This window comes from Gorilla gorilla, chromosome 8 (genome assembly GCF_029281585.2).
Source record: "Gorilla gorilla gorilla isolate KB3781 chromosome 8, NHGRI_mGorGor1-v2.1_pri, whole genome shotgun sequence".
Classification (NCBI taxonomy): domain Eukaryota; kingdom Metazoa; phylum Chordata; class Mammalia; order Primates; family Hominidae; genus Gorilla; species Gorilla gorilla.
Window position 1 is genome coordinate 108,112,648 of NC_073232.2, and position 18,595 is coordinate 108,131,242.

General features: G+C 39.9%; 1 protein-coding gene across 21 annotated transcripts in view; it reads left to right on the forward strand.

Moving 5' to 3' along the window:
- Positions 1 to 18,595, forward strand: part of ENTPD1 (ectonucleoside triphosphate diphosphohydrolase 1) — a 190,993-nt gene that overhangs the window by 157,364 nt on the left and 15,034 nt on the right. For all 21 annotated transcript variants that reach the window (XM_055352595.2, XM_055352603.2, XM_055352592.2 and 18 more), the window contains one exon: positions 16,907 to 17,020. In XM_055352595.2, coding sequence (XP_055208570.1) covers positions 16,907 to 17,020 — 114 coding nt within the window. The remainder of the gene's footprint in view (positions 1 to 16,906; positions 17,021 to 18,595) is intronic.

Sequence of the window (18,595 nt, forward strand, 5' to 3'; positions counted from 1 at the left end):
AAGCTGATTGTCCACCTTGATCTCACTTTTTCCAGTGTAGAAATTGTGAGTTTGGGGGAAATTTTCCACAAGCTTGGTGTCAGGCAGAATCGGGGGAGAGGTGACATGGATGTGGAAGTTTGATTATCTTCCCATCTGCTTGGAGTTTTTTCACTTCTTTGTGGCCCCAGGAACTGTCTCATCTTCATATTTGATTTCTGGGATATTGCTGGTGATAATCTCAGTGCTGTACATTTGTTTCTGGTTGTCTGTGGTTGGAGGGCATGAAGCCAGCTTGCTTCCATGCCGCCATTTTGGAATCAGACATCCAAGCATCATATTTTCTTTCACATGCAAAGCCAAAGCAGGAAAGATGTTTAAGGTTTTCCTTGCACACATCTCTTGCACACACACATTTTGCAGAAGTGCCAACTGACATCTTTTCAGATCCTGCTGGCCAGAACTTGGTGAAATATATACTCTAAACCAATCTGTGATAAAGAGAAATGGATTAATATAGTTTAGACTAATTATTGTTTATCACCTGAGGAGTCGTTTTTGAGGATATTGCTTTCCTCTACTTGGGTAAAATCAGCACTTCATAAGCGAGGAAGAAGGGGGCTAGCTATGGGGTATGTGCCTGTTAGAGTTTGCCATAGGTGGCTTCTCAAATGTTAGAAGGAGGAGGAGCAGCAGTTAGATGACACGGCTGAGGGTTTTCCTCTATAAAGACATTTAGGAAGTAGAAACTCAGGAAATCCCAAAGAAACATTGAAGATAACATCATTGTCATTATGTTTTGAAGAGTTGGGGGATTATTTGAATCCTAGCTCCAAATTCCTTATTTTCTTAATAACTCCAGAATAAGATAAAATATTTGAGCAGAGGCAGAAGAGATGGCTCTTAATTGACTCAGTCTTCAAATTTCTTATTTTGGTCCCAGAGGCTGAGCATTATTATAATCATAGTTTAGTAGCATATTGAAAAATTAGCTACCATCTGTCAAATGCCAATTATTGACTAAGCACTATATGTATATTATCTCATTTATTGATTCAAGATATTCAAAGAAACAAGGCTTTTGCCTGCCTTCATGCTTTCTCCCTTTTCAGAAAACAGATCAGCATGTAAGAAGGGAGGTTCAGCTCCTCCCCTCCAGGATCCCAGCAAGAGAGTTTCTCCTAAGGTCACCTGGCTTGGCCCAAGACAGAGCTCTAGAAGAGAACATAGGCACTGTCGTAATCAGATCTGATTCTACTTCTGGCTTCTTATGAACTGTATGAGCTCTTCATTTTCTTGGTCTCTGAGAAAACAATAGGTAATGCCATAGATCCGGACTTACCTTAACCATGGTCCAAACCACAGTCTACCCTCCCCTCAAGGTTCCTGAGGGAAATACATGACAAGACAATGACTGGCAGAGTAATATTTGGTTATTAGTTGGCTGCAAACCCAAATTCAGAAGAAACTGAACCTCACTTGAATGCCCTGTGGCTGAGCTGGCACTGGCTCTTCACCTTGGACTTTTTTTGGGCCAGGGCCCTTGCCTTAGATTGAACTCCTTGAAGAGGAAGGAGGGTGCCACCTTGTCCAAGGGCCTTTTTCATTCCAGTCACTGCGAGGATGTAAATCTAAAGTCAATGAACATACCCTTGTGTCTTGAGTTTGTAACTTCTCAGAAAGTTTCACTTCCTGGGAAACATGGCCAATTCCTGCCTTCAAGCTTGAGCAAAACTTTCCTCCTTAGGGGACTGGAATTTCTTGCCTTTGAATGTGATTCATCCAACCAAAGCAGGGAGAGATAGGGGCTGGAAAAGGGTGGAGGAGTCTTGAACTCCCCCTGGAGGCTTTTCTGTTTGATCCCTTAGTTCCTCATTGAGATTGTTCTCCCAGCCTTCTGAACCTCAGTTTGGCAGTTCCTGAGACTATCGCATTGCCTGCCTCTATGTAGGATCTTTCTCCTCTAGATACAGCCCTCAGGGTCAGGACTGTCCTGTCCTGATTTCTGCATTGGCAGTTTCCTTCTGCTTCAGATTTTTGATGTTTTTTGTTTTGTTTTGTTTTATGCCCTCTGTAATGTATCCCTAAGACCCAAAGTTTTTTTGTCTGTTTCCTCATCTGTACAATGGGGACAGTAATATCTACCTCATTGATAGTTGTGAGCCAGACAAGCAGAGATGGTCTGGGAAATGTCTAACAACCAACTCTCGGGGAATGGGGAGCTGATTTGTAGCACTTACCAGTTTCCATGGTGTAAGTAGTTCTACCACAGCCTATTTCAAGCTATCAACATATCAACTGGCTCACAAAAATCTGGAAATTTTAAGAATCAGCTCTTGTGAGTACATAAGAAAGAGTCAGCTCCAGCACACCACTGTGAATAGCAAAAAGTGGGCATACCCCAGCACCACCCTTAAAAAGGTTAGGTCTTTATCCTAGCAGTCTTCATTCTATGCTGTCCTTCCTGCAGGGAGTTCCTGTTATCGAGTCCTGCCTCTTGAAGCATAGCTACGTGCAACACAGAAATCCAGTTTCATTCCCATTCTTTCCAGATCTAGTTAGCCTGGGTGTGCTCAAGCCACAGAGAATTTGTTGGGGAGAGAGTTTTTGCCACAGTTGCATTCAGCACTGATGATCTGATTCTTAGTTGGTAAATATGGTATTAAAAATTGTCATTGCTTTAGTCAGTCTGGCTACACTGTAGCCTTGGTTGCTAAACAGAATCCAATGTTGTGGGCAAATTAGAAACACTAACAAGAAAGAGGGAACATCTGTAGGGAATTACTTATGAGGTAATTTAGAAATTATTTTTAAAGATCACATTGTGCTGTTTATATAAATAAGAAAGGGAAGAAACAAGTTCAATAGGAAACTGGAATTAACATTAAAAACATATTTGTTTACATATGTATACATAAATGTGTGTATATTTATATTTATATTTATTTATATTTATATTTTTGTTGGTACAAAAGTAATTGTGGTTTCAGACCATGAATTTTATTTTTTTAATTTTTTTGAAAAGTACTAAATATATAAATATTCACAAGTTCAACAAAGGAGAGAAAATAACACCAATAAAATCCCCAAAAACTTAACAATACATTAATCTAGGTTGGATGATCTTTTTTTTTTAATTATACTTTAAGTTCTAGGGTACATGTACACAACATGCAGGTTTGTTAAATACGTATACATACGCCATGTTGGTGTGCTGCACCCATTAACTCGTCATTTACATTAGGTATATCTCCTAATGCTATCCCTCCCCCCTCCCCCCACCCCATGACAGGCCCTGGTGTGTGAATGTTCCCCTTCCTGTGTCCAAGTGTTCTCATTGTTCAATTCCCACCTATGAGTGAGAACATGTGGTGTTTGGTTTTTTGTCCTTGTGATAGCTTGCTGAGAGTGATGGTTTCCAGCTTCATCCATGTCCCTGCAAAGGACATGAACTCATCATTTTTTATGGCTGCATAGTATTCCATGGTGTATATGTGCCACATTTTCTTAATCCAGTCTATCATTGATTGACATTTGGGTTGGTTCCAAGTCTTTGCTATTGTGAATAGTGCCGCAGTAAACATACGTGTGCATGTGTCTTTATAGCAGCATGATTTATAATCCTTTGGGTATATACCCAGTAATGGGATGGCTGGGTCAAATGGTATTTCTAGTTCTAGATCCTTGAGGAATCGCCACACTGTCTTCCATAATGGTTGAACTAGTTTACAGTCCCACCAACAGTGTAAAAGTGTTCCTATTTCTCCACATCCTCTCCAGCACCTGTCGTTTCCTGACTTTTTAATGATTACCATTTTAACTGGTGTGAGATGGTATCTCATTGTGGTTTTGATTTGCATTTCTCTGATGGCCAGTGATGATGAGCATTTTTTCATGTGTCTGTTGGCTGCAAAAATGTCTTCTTTTGAGAAGTGTCTATTCAGGTCCTTCGCCCACTTTGTGATGGGGTTTTTTGTTTTTTTCTTGTAAATTTGTTTGAGTTCTTTGTAGATTGTGGATATTAGCCCTTTGTCAGATGAGTAGATTGCAAAAATCTTCTCCCATTCTGTAGGTTGCCTGTTCACTCTGATGGTAGTTTCTTTTGCTGTGCAGAAGCTCTTTAGTTTAATTAGATCCCATTTGTCAATTTTGGCTTTTGTTGCCATTGCTTTTGGTGTATTAGACATGAAGTCCTGGCCCATGCCTATGTCCTGAATGGTATTGCCTAGGTTTTCTTCTAGGGTTTTTATGGTTTTAGGTCTAACAGGTAAGTCTTTAATCCATCTTAAATTAATTTTTGTATAAGGTGTAAGGAAGGGATCCAGTTTCAGCTTTCTACATATGGCTAGCCAGTTTTCCCAGCACCATTTATTAAATAAGGAATCCTTTCCCCATTTCTTGTTTTTGTCAGGTTTGTCAAAGATCAGATGGTTGTAGATGTGTGGTATTATTTCTGAGGGCTCTGTTCTGTTCCATTGGTCTAGATCTCTGTTTTGGTACCCCTACCATGCTGTTTTGCTTACTATAGCCTTGTAGTATAGTTTGAAGTCAGGTAGTGTGATGCCTCCAGCTTTGTTCTTTTGGCTTAGGATTGTCTTGGCAATGCTGGCCCTTTTTTGGTTCCATATGAACTTTAAAGTATTTTTTCCCAATTCTGTGAAGAAAGTCACTGGTAGCTTGATGGGGATGGCATTGAATCTATAAATTACCTTGGGAAGTATGGCCATTTTCATGACACTGATTCTTCCTTATCCATGAGCACGGAATGTTCTTCCATTTGTTTGTGCCCTCTTTTATTTCATCGAGCAGTGGTTTGTAGTTCTCCTTGAAGAGGTCCTTCACATCCCTTGTAAGCTGGATTCCTAGGTATTTTATTCTCTTTGCAGACCATGAATTTTAAATCATTATAACTAGGCTGAAACACATCTTTATTAATCATAATGGGAACCACTACAATCAACACATTTTTGCCAACAAGAAATAAGTTTATTCCTGTAGCATGAAAATCTGTGCTTCGGGATTTAATGAACTGTTGGAGAGCATTTTCTGCACACCCTGCTGGTTGTGGAAGTGTTTTCCTTGCAAAAAGTTGTCGAGATGCTTGAAGAAGTGGTAGTCATTTGGAGAGCGGTCAGATGAATGTGGTGGATGAAGCAAAACTTCATAGCTCAATCCATTCAACTTTTGAAGTACTGGTTGTGTGACATGTGGTAGGGCATTGTCATGGAGACGAATTGGGCCCTTTCTGTTGACCAGTGCCAGCTGCAGGTGTGTTGCAGTTTTCGTTGCATCTCATCGATTTGCTGAGCATACTTCTCAGATATAATGGTTTTGCCGGTATTCAGAAAGCTGTAGTGGATCACACCGGCAGCAGACCACCAAATAGTGACCATGACCCTTTTTTTGGTACAAGTTTGGCTTTGGGATATAGTTTGGAGCATCTTCTTGGTCCAACCACTGAGCTGGTAATCACCAGTTGTATAAAATCCACTTTTCATTGTATGTCACAATCCAATTGAGAAATGGTTCGTTGTTGCGTAGAATAAGAGAAGATGACACTTCAAAACAACATTTTTTTTTTTTTTGATCAGCTCATGAGGCACCCATTCATCAAGCTTTTTCACCTTTCCAATTTGCTTCAAATGCCGAACAACTGTAGAATGGTCGACTTTGAGTTCTTCAGAAACTTCTCGTGCAGCTGTAAGAGGATCAGCTTCGATAATTGCTCCCAGTTGGTCATTGTCAACTTCCGATGGTCGGCCTCTATGCGCCTCATCTTCAAGGCTCTTGTCTTCTTTGCAAAACTTCTTGAACTACCACTGCACTGTACATTTGTTAGCAGTTCCTGGGCCAAATGCTTTGTTGATGTTGTGAGTTGTCTGCTACTTTACAACCCATTTTGAACTCGAATAAGAAAATCGCTCAGATTTGCTTTTTGCCTAACATTATTTCCATAATCTAAAATAAACAGCAAATAATAACTCATTAGCAAAAAAGCATAAAGCAAGAGATGCCCATTAAAATGATGTATAACATAACCACTTTATTTAAGAATGTATTCCAGCATCGAAGGGCAAATTCCAACAATGCAAAAACCATGGTTCCTTTTGCATGAACCTAATACGTACCCATGGGTTATAGATACCAATCAAGTAAGGATTATCAAGTAAGGGTGACTTCTAGTATGGACATTAAGGAGCTGACCACAGATGTTGACTTCAGTGGTGGAGCATCTCGTTGACATCTAAAGGCAAACTCGGGAATTCGTAGAGCTGAGTCAGTATTTCCCTCAAGAGTTGGCTTTGGGTCCATTCTGGCAAAAGAACACCTGTGGGATTGAATCCCTAAAACCTTACCCTAAAAACAGGATCAGGATGATTCCTAAAGACTTTTAAAAAGAGTCATCCACCTCGGTCACAGGAAGGAACTTGGTGATGTGACCTTGAACCATCTGATTTTGAGCAATGTATTTTCCTGGGGTATTAAAAGAAGATAGTTTTTGTTCTTCAGTATAATTCTTGGGATTAAAAATGGAAGTATTCTAGACCATTCTTTTTTTAATTTTTATTTTTATTTTAAGTTCTGGGATACATGTACAGAATGTGCAGGTTTGTTATATAGGTATACATGTGCCATGGTGGTTTGCTGCACCTATCAACCTGTCTACTAGGTTTTACACTCCACTTGCATTAGGAATTTGTCCTAATGCTCTCCTTCCCCTAGCCCCTAACCCCCTGACAGGCCCCAGTGTGTGATGTTCCCCTCCCTGTGTCCATGTGTTCTCATTGTTCAACTCTTACTTATGAGTGAGAACATGCAGTGTTTGGTTTTCTGTTCTGTGTTAGTTTGCTGAGAATGATGGCTTCCAGCTTCATCCATGTCCCTGCAAAGGACATAAACTCATTCTTTTTTTATGGCTGCATAGTATTCCATGGTGTATATGTGCCACATTTTCTTTATCCAGTCTGTCACTGATGGGCACTTGGGTTGGTTCCAAGTCTTTGCTATTGTAAATACTGCTGCAATAAACATAGGTGTGCATGTGTCTTTATAGTAGAATGACTTATAATCCTTTGGATATATACCCAGTAACAGGATTGCTGGGTCAAATGGTATTTCTGGTTCTAGATCCTTGAGAAATTGCCACACATCTTCCACAATGGTTGAACTAATTTATACTCCCACCAACAGTGTAAAAGTGTTCCTGTTTCTCCACAGCCTCGTCAGCATCTGTTGTTTCCTGACTTTTTAATAACTGCCATTCTAACTGGTGGGAGATGGTATCTCATTGTGGTTTTGATTTGCATTTCTCTAATGACCAGTGATGATGAGCTTTCTTTCATATGTTTGTTAGCTGCATAAATGTCTTCTTTTGAGAAGTGTCTGTTCATATCCTTTGCCCACTTTTTGATGGTTTTTTTTTTTTCTTGTAAATCTGTTTAAGTTCCTTATAGATTCTGGATGTTAGACCTTTGTCAAATGGGTAGCTTGCAAAATTTTTCTCCCATTCTGTAGGCTGCCTGTTCACTCTGATGATCTAGACCATTCTTTTTTTTTAAGCTTTTTAATTTATTGTATTTATTTTCAATTTTTGTCTGTAGTTACTTCTTTTTTTAATTTTATTATTATTATACTTTAAGTTTTAGGGTACATGTGCACAACGTGCAGGTTTGTTACATATGTATACATGTGCCATGTTAGTGTGCTGCACCCATTACCTCGTCATTTAGCATTTGGTATATCTCCTAATGCTATCCCTCCCCACTCCCCCCACCCCATGACAGGCCCTGGTGTGTGATGTTCCCCTTCCTGTGTCCATGTGTTCTCATTGTTCAATTCCCACCTATGAGTGAGAACATGCGGTGTTTGTTTTTTTTGTCCCTGCGATAGTTTGCTGAGAATGATGGTTTCCAGCTCCATCCATGTCCCTGCAAAGGACATGAACTCATCATTTTTTATGGCTGCATAGTATTCCATGGTGTATATGTGCCACATTTTCTTAATCCAGTCTATCATTGTTGGACATATGGGTTGGTCCCAAGTCTTTCCTATTGTGAATAGTGCTGCAATAAACATACGTGTGCATGTGTCTTTATAACAGCATGCTTTATAATCCTTTGGGTATATACCCAGTAATGGGATGGCTGGGTCAAATGATATTTCTAGTTCTAGATCCCTGAGGAATCGCCACACTGACTTCCACGATGGTTGAACTAGTTTACAGTCCCACCAACAGTGTAAAAGTGTTCCTATTTCTCCACATCCTCTCCAGCACCTATTGTTTCCTGATTTTTTAATGATCGCCATTCTAACTGGTGTGAGATGGTATCTCATTGTGGTTTTGATTTGCATTTCTCTGATGGCCAGTGATGATGAGCATTTTTTCATGTGTTTTTTGGCTGCATAAATGTCTTCTTTTGAGAAGTGTCTGTTCATATCCTTCACCCACTTTTCGATGGGGTTGTTTGTTTTTTTCTTGTAAATTTGTTTGAGTTCATTGTAGATTCTGGATATTAGCCCTTTGTCAGATGATTAGGTTGCAAAAATTTTCTCCCATTCTGTAGGTTGCCTGTTCACTCTGATGGTAGTTTCTTTTGCTGTGCAGAAGCTCTTTATTTTAATTAGATCCCTTTTGTCAATTTTGGCTTTTGTTGCCATTGCTTTTGGTGTATTAGACATGAAGTCTTTGCCCATGCCCATGTCCTGAATAGTATTGCCTAGGTTTTCTTCTAGGGTTTTTATGGTTTTGGGTCTAACATGTAAGTCTTTAATCCATCTTGAATTAATTTTTGTCTAAGGTGTAAGGAAGGGATCCAGTTTCAGCTTTCTACATATGGCTGGCCAGTTTTCCCAGCACCATTTATTAAATAGGGAATCCTTTCCCCATTGCTTGTTTTTCTCAGGTTTGTCAAAGATCAGATAGTTGTAGATATGCAGCATTATTTCTGAGGGCTCTGTTCTGTTCCATTGGTCTGTATCTCTGTTTTGGTACCAGTACCATGCTGTTTTGGTTACTGTAGCCTTGTAGTATAGTTTGAAGTCAGGTAGCGTGATGCCTTCAGCTTTGTTCTTTTGGCTTAGGATTGACTTGGCAATGCAGGCTCTTTTTTGGTTCCATATGAACTTTAAAGTATTTTTTTCCAATTCTGTGAAGAAAGTTATTGGTAGCTTGATGGGGATGGCATTGAATCTATAAATTACCTTGGGCAGTATGGCCATTTTCACGACATTGATTCTTCCTACCCATGAGCATGAAATGTTCTTCCGTTTGTTTGTATCCTCTTTTATTTCATTGAGCAGTGGTTTGTAGTTCTCCTTGAAGAGGTCCTTCACATCCCTTGTAAGTTGGACTCCCAGGTATTTTATTCTCTTTGAAGCAATTGCGAATGGGAGTTCACTCATGATTTGGCTCTCTGTTTGTCTGTTATTGGTGTATAAGAACGCTTGTGGTTTTTGCACATTGATTTTGTATCCTGAGACTTTGCTGAAGTTGTTTATCAGCTTAAGGAGATTTTGGGCTGAGACGATGGGGTTTTCTGGATATACAATCATGTCATCTGCAAACAGGGACAATTTGACTTCCTCTTTTCCTAATTGAATGCCCTTTATTTCCTTCTCCTGCCTGACTGCCCTGGCCAGAACTTCCAACACTATGTCGAATAGGAGTGGTGAGAGAGGGCATCCCTGTCTTGTGCCAGTTTTCAAAGGGAATGCTTTCAGTTTTTGCCCATTCAGTATGATATTGGCTGTGGGTTTGTCATAGATAGCTCTTATTATTTTGAGATATGTCCCATCATTACCTAATTTATTGAGAGTTTTTAGCATGAAGAGTTGTTGAATTTTGTCAAAGGCCTTTTCTGCATCTATTGAGATAATCATGTGGCTTTTGTCTTTGGTTCTGTTTATATGCTGGATCATGTTTATTGATTTTCGTATGTTGATCCAGCCTTCCATCCCAGGGATGAAACCCACTTGATCATGGTGGATAAGCTTTTTGATGTGCTGCTGGATTTGGTTTGCCAGTATTTTATTGGGGATTTTTGCATCAATGTTCATCAAGGATATTGGTCTAAAATTCTCTTTTTTTGTTGTGTCTCTGCCAAGCTTTGGTATCAGGATGATGCTGGCCTCATAAAATGAGTTAGGGCAGATTCCCTCTTTTTCTATTGATTGGAATAGTTTCAGAAGGAATGGTACCAGCTCCTCCTTGTATCTCTGGTAGAATTCAGCTGTGAATCCATCTGGTCCTGGACTTTTTTTGGTTGGTAAGCTATTAATTATTGCCTCAATTTCAGAGCCTGTTATTGGTCTATTCAGAGATTCAACTTCTTCCTCGTTTAGTCTTGGGAGGGTGTGTGTGTCGAGGAATTTATCTATTTCTTCTAGATTTTCTAGTTTATTTGCATAGAGGTGTTTATAGTATTCTCTGATGGTAGTTTGTATTTCTGTGGGATCGGTGGTGATACCCCTTTACCATTTTTTTATTGCATCTGTTTGATTCTTCCCTGTTTTCTTCTTTATTAGTCTTGCTAGCAGTCTATCAGTTTTGTTGATCTTTTCAAAAACCAGCTCCTGGATTCACTGATTTGTTGAAGGGCTTTTTGTGTCTCTATTTCCTTCAGTTCTGCTGTGATCTTAGTTATTTCTTGCCTTCTGCTAGCTTTTGAATATGTTTGCTCTTGCTTCTCTAGTTCTTTTAATTGTGATGTTAGGGTGTCAATTTTAGATCTTTCCTGCTTTCTCTTGTGGGCATTTAGTGCTATAAATTTCCCTCTACATACTGCTTTGAATGTGTCCCAGAGATTCTGGTATGTTGTGTCTTTGTTCTCGTTGGTTTCAAAGAACATCTTTATTTCTGCCTTCATTTCGTTACATACCCAGTAGTCATTCAGGAGCAGGTTGTTCAGTTTCCATGTAGTTGAGCAGTTTTGTGTGAGTTTCTTAATCCTGAGTTCTAGTTTGATTGCACTGTGGTCTGAGAGACAGTTTGTTATAATTTCTGTTCTTTTGCATTTGCTGAGGAGTGCTTTACTTCCAACTATGTGGTCAATTTTGGAATAAGTGTGGTGTGGCGCTGAAAAGAATGTATATTCTGTTGATTTGTGGTGGAGAGTTCTGTAGATGTCTATTAGGTCCACTTGGTGCAGAGCTGAGTTCAATTCCTGGATATCCTTGTTAACTTTCTGTCTCATTGATCTGTCTAATGTTGACAGTGGGGTGTTAACGTCTCCCATTATTATTGTGTGGGAGTCTAAGTCTCTTTGTAGGTCACTAAGGACTTGCTTTATGAATTTGGGTGCTCCTGTATTGGGTGCATATATATTTAGGATACTTAGCTCTTCTTGTTGAATTGATCCCTTTACCATTATGTAATGGCCTTCTTTGTCTCTTTTGATCTTTGTTGGTTTAAAGTCTGTTTTATCTGAGACTAGGATTGCAACCCCTGCCTTTTTTTGTTTTCTATTTGCTTGATAGATCTTCCTCCATCCCTTTATTTTGAGCCTGTGTGTGTCTCTGCACGTGAGATGGGTTTCCTGAATACAGCACACTGATGGGTCTTGACTCTTTATCCAATTTGCCAGTCTGTGTCTTTTAATTGGAGCATTTAGCCCATTTACATTTAAGGTGAATATTGTTATGTGTGAATTTGATCCTGTCATTATGATGTTAGCTGGTTATTTTGCTCGTGAGTTGATGCAGTTTCTTCCTAGCCTTGATGGTCTTTACAATTTGGCATGTTTTTGCAGTGGCTGGTACCAGTTGTTCCTTTCCATGTTTAGTGCTTCCTTCAGGAGCTCTTTTAGGGCAGGCCTGGTGGTGACAAAATCTCTCAGTGTTTGCTCGTCTGTAAAGTATTTTATTTCTTCTTCACTTATGAAGCTTAGTTTGGCTGGACATGAAATTCTGGGTTGAAAATTCTTTTCTTTAAGAATGTTGAATATTGGCCACCACTCTCTTCTGGCTTATAGAGTTTCTGCCGAGAGATCTGCTGTTAGTCTGATGGGCTTCCCTTTGTGGGTAACCCAACCTTTCTCTCTGGCTGCCCTTAACATTTTTTCCTTCATTTCAACTTTGGTGAATCTGATAATTATGTGTCTTGGAGTTGCTCTTCTCGAGGAGTATCTTTGTGGCGTTCTCTGTATTTCCTTAATTTGAATGTTGGCTTGCCTTGCTAGATTGGGGAAGTTCTCCTGGATAATATCCTGCAGAGTGTTTTCCAACTTGGTTCCGTTCTCCCCGTCACTTTCAGGTACACCAATCAGACATAGATTTGGTCTTTTCACATAGTCCCATATTTCTTGGAGGCTTTGTCCGTTTCTTTTTATTCTTTTTTCTCTAAACTTCTCTTCTCACTTCAATTCATTCATTTCGCTAGACCATTCTTAAAAGAAGATATACAAATGGCCAACAAACATGAAAAAATGCTCAACATCACTAATTATCAGGGAAATGCAAATTAAAACCACAGTGAGACACTACCTTACTCTCCTGCAAGAATGGCCATAATTTAAAAATCAAAAAATAATAGATGTTGGCATGGATGTGGTGTAAAGGGAACACTTTTGCACTGCTGGTGGGAATGTAAACCAGTACAACCACTATGGAAAACAGTATAGAGACTCCTTAAGGAACTAAAAGTAGAACTACTGTTTGATCCAGCAATCCCACTACTGGATATCTACCCAGAGGAAAATAAGTCATTGTATGAAAAAGACACTTGCACACACATGTTCACAGCAACACAATTCGCAATTGCAAAAATACGGAACCAGTCCAAATGCCCATCAATCAACAAGTGGACAAAGAAAATGTGGTAAATATATATATGTATACATATATATATATACACACACATAAATGTATATACACACACTATGGAATACTACTCAGCCATAAAAAGGAATGAAATCATGGCATTTGCATCAAGGACACATGATGTATTAAGTAAAACAAAGCAGTATTATAAAAAATTTGTCTAGTATCATCATATTTAGGTTATATATATACATATACACATATATAATTATATAAATATGTATTCACTATTTTCTATTACATATCTATTTGCTATAGATATTAAACAGTAAATTGTTAAAAAGTGTGCATCTCTAGAGGATGGTTAGATTAAGGAGGGACTTCCATTTTTAACTTGTATTATTTAAATTCTATATAATAAACATGTCTTTTTTTGAATAAGCCAGCATTTTAAAGACATTTCTATTTTGAAGGAAAAGAAATGAATAGGGAAACTTCATGTGTTGAGAAATAAATAAGAGCAAGATTCTGAGATGCCAGAGGGAGGCTTCTGAAGGTCATGGGAAATTTTTCAAGAGCCCATGGCATGTAGTGTCTTGGGGGGTTGGAGGTGGCATGGACCAGGAGGCCCTGCTGACTTGATCTCTATGTATCCTACTGAAGGCTGAATATGTTGCTAAATCTACCTCATAGAAATTTTTTGTTTGTTGATCTGTTTTTTATAATTTGTACTTTCTTTATAAAGCAAATGTCACTACTTAGCAAAAGCAAGAGAGTTTCTAGATGCTTACCTCATTGAGACTTTTGCTAATAGAATAAGCTCTAGGATTAATTTCAGAAAGTCTTTTGAAATGTAACAATTTAAGAAAATATTGGCCAGGCGTGGTGGCTCACGCCTGTAATCCCAGCACTTTGGGAGGCCGAGGTGGGCGGATCACGAGGTCAGGAGATCGAGACCACGGTGAAACCCCATCTCTACTAAAAATACAAAAAATTAGCCGGGCGCAGTGGCGGGCGCCTGTAGTCCCAGCTACTCGGGAGGCTGAGGCAGGAGAATGGCGTGAACCCGGGAGGCGGAGCTTGCAGTGAGCCGAGATTGCACCACTGCACTCCAGCCTGGGTGACAGAGCGAGACTCCGTCTCAAAAAAAAAAAAAAAAAATATATATTTATTAGTGCTTTATTACATGCTCATTATAAAAAAAAAAAACTGTACAAAAAGCTTAAAGTAAAAACTAAAAGGTCTCTTCTCCCTCTCACCCCACCATCAGTTCACTAGAGGAAAAATGAGGAATAGTTGTAATAAACAGGAAGAACTTTTCCAGGCATTAGCTATGCGAATCCAAGCATATATAAATTTATCCAGATTTAACAGAGATTGTTGTGCCTTAGGAACTAGAGAGAGAGCAGTTTTCTGCCACTTATTTACGGAGCACTCACATATGCCAAGTGCCATGTTAGTGAGGGCAGATTCAACCAAGAACAAGGGAAATTCCGTGCCTGCCATCACAGAGTTGGCATTCTAGAAAGCAGGCAGACATGAGACCAGAAACACAAACGAAGGCAAATCCGACTGCTGCAAATCAAAAGGAACTGCTGGGGCCGGTCGCGGTGGCTTACGCCTGTAATCCCAGCACTTTGGGAGGCCGACGCGGGCGGATCACGAGGTTAGGAGATCGAGACCATCCTGGCTAACGCGGTGAAACCCCGTCTCTACTAAAAATACAAATTAGCCGGGCGTGGTGGCAGGCGCCTGTAATCCCAGCTACTCGGGAGGCTGAGGCAGGAGAATGGCGTGAACCCGGACGCAGAGCTTGCAGTGAGCCGAGATCACGCCACTGCACTCCAGCCTGGGCGACAGAGCAAGACTCCATCTCAAAAAAAAAAAAAAAAAAAAAGTAACTGCTGGGAAGAAAGAGACAGTCCTGTGAAAGCAGATAACAGAGGGTCCTAGAGACCCCTCTAAGGAGGGGAAGTGGAAGTCCAGGGAATTCCAGCAGAGGGAATTGCAAGTGTACAGGTTCTAGGGGAGGAAAGGCTTGGCGGGGATTGAAAGCCAGGGTGCTGGGTATGGTGGGCATGGGGGCAGGGCTAGAACATGCCTGGGAGACCTTGTAGGATTTGATTTTTATTCTAAGTATAATTAGGAGCCACCAAAGGTTTTAAGCAGGGGAGTGATATGATCAGATTTGTTTTTAAAAGATTCCTGTGACTGCTGTTTGTAGGATGGGTTGGACTAGAACCAGAAAGCTAATGTGGAGACTAATTAAGAGGCCATTGCAGTATCCACACGAGATGATAGTGGCTTGGGTTAAGAGGGCAGAAATAGGACCATACCACGATCTTTTTCTGCACCTGGGATACAATGATAATGGAAGTGCTGGAATTCCTGAGTTCAGGGCATATGGTGGCTCTCCAGTTTCTGCAGAGCTCGACTTCCTAGAGGAATGAGCATACCAGTTCAGAGGCTAAATGTATTTATAAATTGCTGGAAATCAGGAGAATATCTACCAGTAGAGAGTTGTTGAATAAATTAAGATACATCTACACCGTAGACTCTTATGTGGCCATTAGAGTGGCCCCAGCTGACTTGGAGGGATTTCTATAAAGGATTGTTAAGAAAAGCAAGATGAAGAATCTGTTTAAAATTTCATTTCTAAAACAAACCCTTTATATGTGTGTGTTTGTATATGATTATAGGAGCATGGGAAAAATGGAAGGCTTCATATTAAGTTGTTAGTATGAACTCCTGTTGGGACTGAAAGTGGAAGAAAAAAAATCAAGCCAAAAAAAGGAAAATTTATTAAAAAGGACTAATATGCTCACACTTATGTTATTAGATATATATGTATAAGAATATTGAAAAATGCAACTTTTAAGAAGCTGGCACTGGGTTTATGTCAATTGGAACTGAGGCATACGGCCTGTTTGCAGCAGGAAATTGCCTGGTGGAGGATATTTTTCCTCATCTCTGAGTCACAGTGAGCCCCCAATGGGATCTCTGCTACCTCCTGTTTCTTTGCCTACCAAAACTCTGTTTCTTTGCCTATGCGAATTACACTTTGGGAATCACATTTGCTTTCTACATTCACTTCTAGTTAAGTAATTTTACAGAAGGCAAATTATAATCCCCAATCTAACCGTGTTTGCCACAGGGAAAACTTTATGCCCCCCTCAAATAATCTCAGTAAACTATGACTCAGCACAGTGTCTAGCAAACAGAGCTCAGTGTGTTTGCTGAATGAACAAATGATGTGCTCCTTTAATATCCAACATGATTTCCCCCTAAAAACTGGCACCTTTTTGGGTAGGAAAGAGGAAAAGCACTAGAGTTGGGGTTTGAATTGCCTCATCTAGCAAGCTCTGCTCAATTATTTTTTCCCCTTTAAATTATGCTCTATTAAAAGGGTAAAAAAGGCAGTTATAGGGTGGTATGAAGTATAATAAACATTATATATGTATCATAGAATGAGAAAAATGCTAGAAGCCTATATACTATATTTAATAGCAGTTGTCACTAAGTAGTAGAATTTAGAGGTCATTTTAATAGAATTTTTTTTGTTTTACTGATTTGAACTTTTAACTTTTTTTATAGTTCTTATGTTTGATGATGATAATGATTTTTAAAAAATTTCACTTGTGTCTAAAGTAGTACCTAGCCCATAGTAGACCTGTAATAAATATTTGTTGAATAAAGATGGATTTTTTAAAGGAAAGCAGTACATATTCATTATAGAAAATAGGCAAAAAATAAGCACAAGGGGAAAAAACCAATTTCGCTACTCAGAGATAACTCAATAGTGTTGTATAGAATTTTCCAGTTTTTTATATTTATTAAACATTCATATGTAGTACATAGTATTTTTAAATGGGATTTTTGCAACCCCTTTCTCTCTCTTTTCTTATTCTCTTTCCCCATTTTTCTTTCTCCCTGACTCTTCTATTACAATTATGGAGAAAAGTAACTGCCAGGTGGCTTAGAAATGTGTGTCAGCAGCAAAGTGGCTCCTCTTCCAGGAAGGAAACAGCTCTTGGGCCTGCAATATCACTTTGTGTGTTAATTTACTCAGCAGAACTTTCCAGGCACCTGCACAAGGGATGCTGCCTTTAGGAGAGCAAGTTGGCATCCCTCTGTGTGGAACACAGCCTAAAACTGCAATTTTCTCTTGTAGGCATTTTCAGCTTTTTACTTTGTGATGAAGTTTTTAAACTTGACATCAGAGAAAGTCTCTCAGGAAAAGGTGACTGAGATGATGAAAAAGTTCTGTGCTCAGCCTTGGGAGGAGGTAAGTGACTAGGCACAGCAGCTCTAACAGCATGAGTGCCCTGTGTCCTTGCTGATGCAGAGGATGTGAGTCTGCTCTGAAACTCCTGCTGGTTTGGCCAAGATCCAGCAAATGTGTTAGAGAAGACCAGATGGTGGACTCAGGAATGAATTTATCAGCATTCCTTGATAACTTGACATCCAGTGGCTTAAATAAGATCTTATTTTTTTCTCACCTAATACAAAGTCTGGCAGTAGGCAGCTGCTGGCATGGGGTCAGCAGCTCTGCTCTATCTCAGCCATTGCTTCTTCAGCTCTGCTGTTGTGCCTGTTTCTTCATGGACACAAGATGGTGGCTGTGGCTTCAGGCATCACAGCCATGTTCAGAAAGGTCAGCAAAGGGGTAGAACCAGATACATCTGTTCCTTTTTACAGGAAAGCAAAAGCTATCCCAGACTCAGCAGTCTTCCCCTTATATCTCAATGGCCAGGATTGACTGGGAAAACCAGGTGCAGAATTTTGTGAGCAGCTTAGAGCTTAGACCTATCATGAGCCACTGCCTCGAGCTGGGCACATTGTGGCCCACTCTTCTACTTCAGTCCCCAAATCAGAGTTCTGTTAGCAAGAAAGCAGGCAATTTGCAGAGTCTGCCACAGATACGACTGTGGTAAAATCCTCTCCATTTCCCAGGTCCAAGATATCTCCTACTTATTCATAAACTTGAAGCACAATTTTTTTCTTATCAGAGGCACTGAGCCATTCAACATCCAGTGCCACAAGATGAAAATCCAGGGATGAGAGGTATGGAATCCACTCCGATTATAAAAGACATAGCTCAAAACAGCAGCTGTACTTAAGTTGACAGTTGCAAAAGTGAATGGTGTTTTCATTCTTAAGAAATACTATTAATTAAAAATAGATGCTTATCCCTGACTGCACTGACAAGGGGGAAGAAAGGCTGAGCAAGAGCCTGGAAGCTTGCCATTCTCTCCAGGTATTTTGTCTAGAACATGAAAGAAATGTGGTCAGGGACTTCATCAAGAGTTGCTCAAATATGTCTCAGCGTTTTACAAAATGCTTAGCGGTGGTTTTTTGCATCTGGCGGTGATCTGTGGAGGAAGATAAGCATGTTAGAGTGGAGGCAATTTGAGACCAGGCCTACATGTGGCTGCTGAGGAAGCAGATTTAGGCTGCTCTTTGAAAAAAAATTACTTCTGGTTTAGATTAAAAGTTCTCATCCTGGCTAACACGGTGAAACCCCGTCTCTACTAAAAATACAAAAAAAATTAGCCGGGCGTGGTGGTGGGTACCTGTAGTCCCAGCTACTTGGGAGGCTGAGGCAGGAGAATGGCATGAACCCAGGAGGCGGAGCTTGCAGTGAGCCGAGATTGTGCCACTGCACTCCAGCCTGGGTGACAGAGCAGGACTCCATCTCAAAAATTTAAAAAAAAAAAAAAAGTTCTGTCAGGTTTCCTCTCTTATCCACATCTCATTTTTTACTTCATAAGATTATGTTAGGCTGGGAATGCTTATATTTAGACCTGTAGTTCTGCTCAGGTAAGTCATGTGGGGAGTTGTTCAGAGGCCCTGGAAGTAA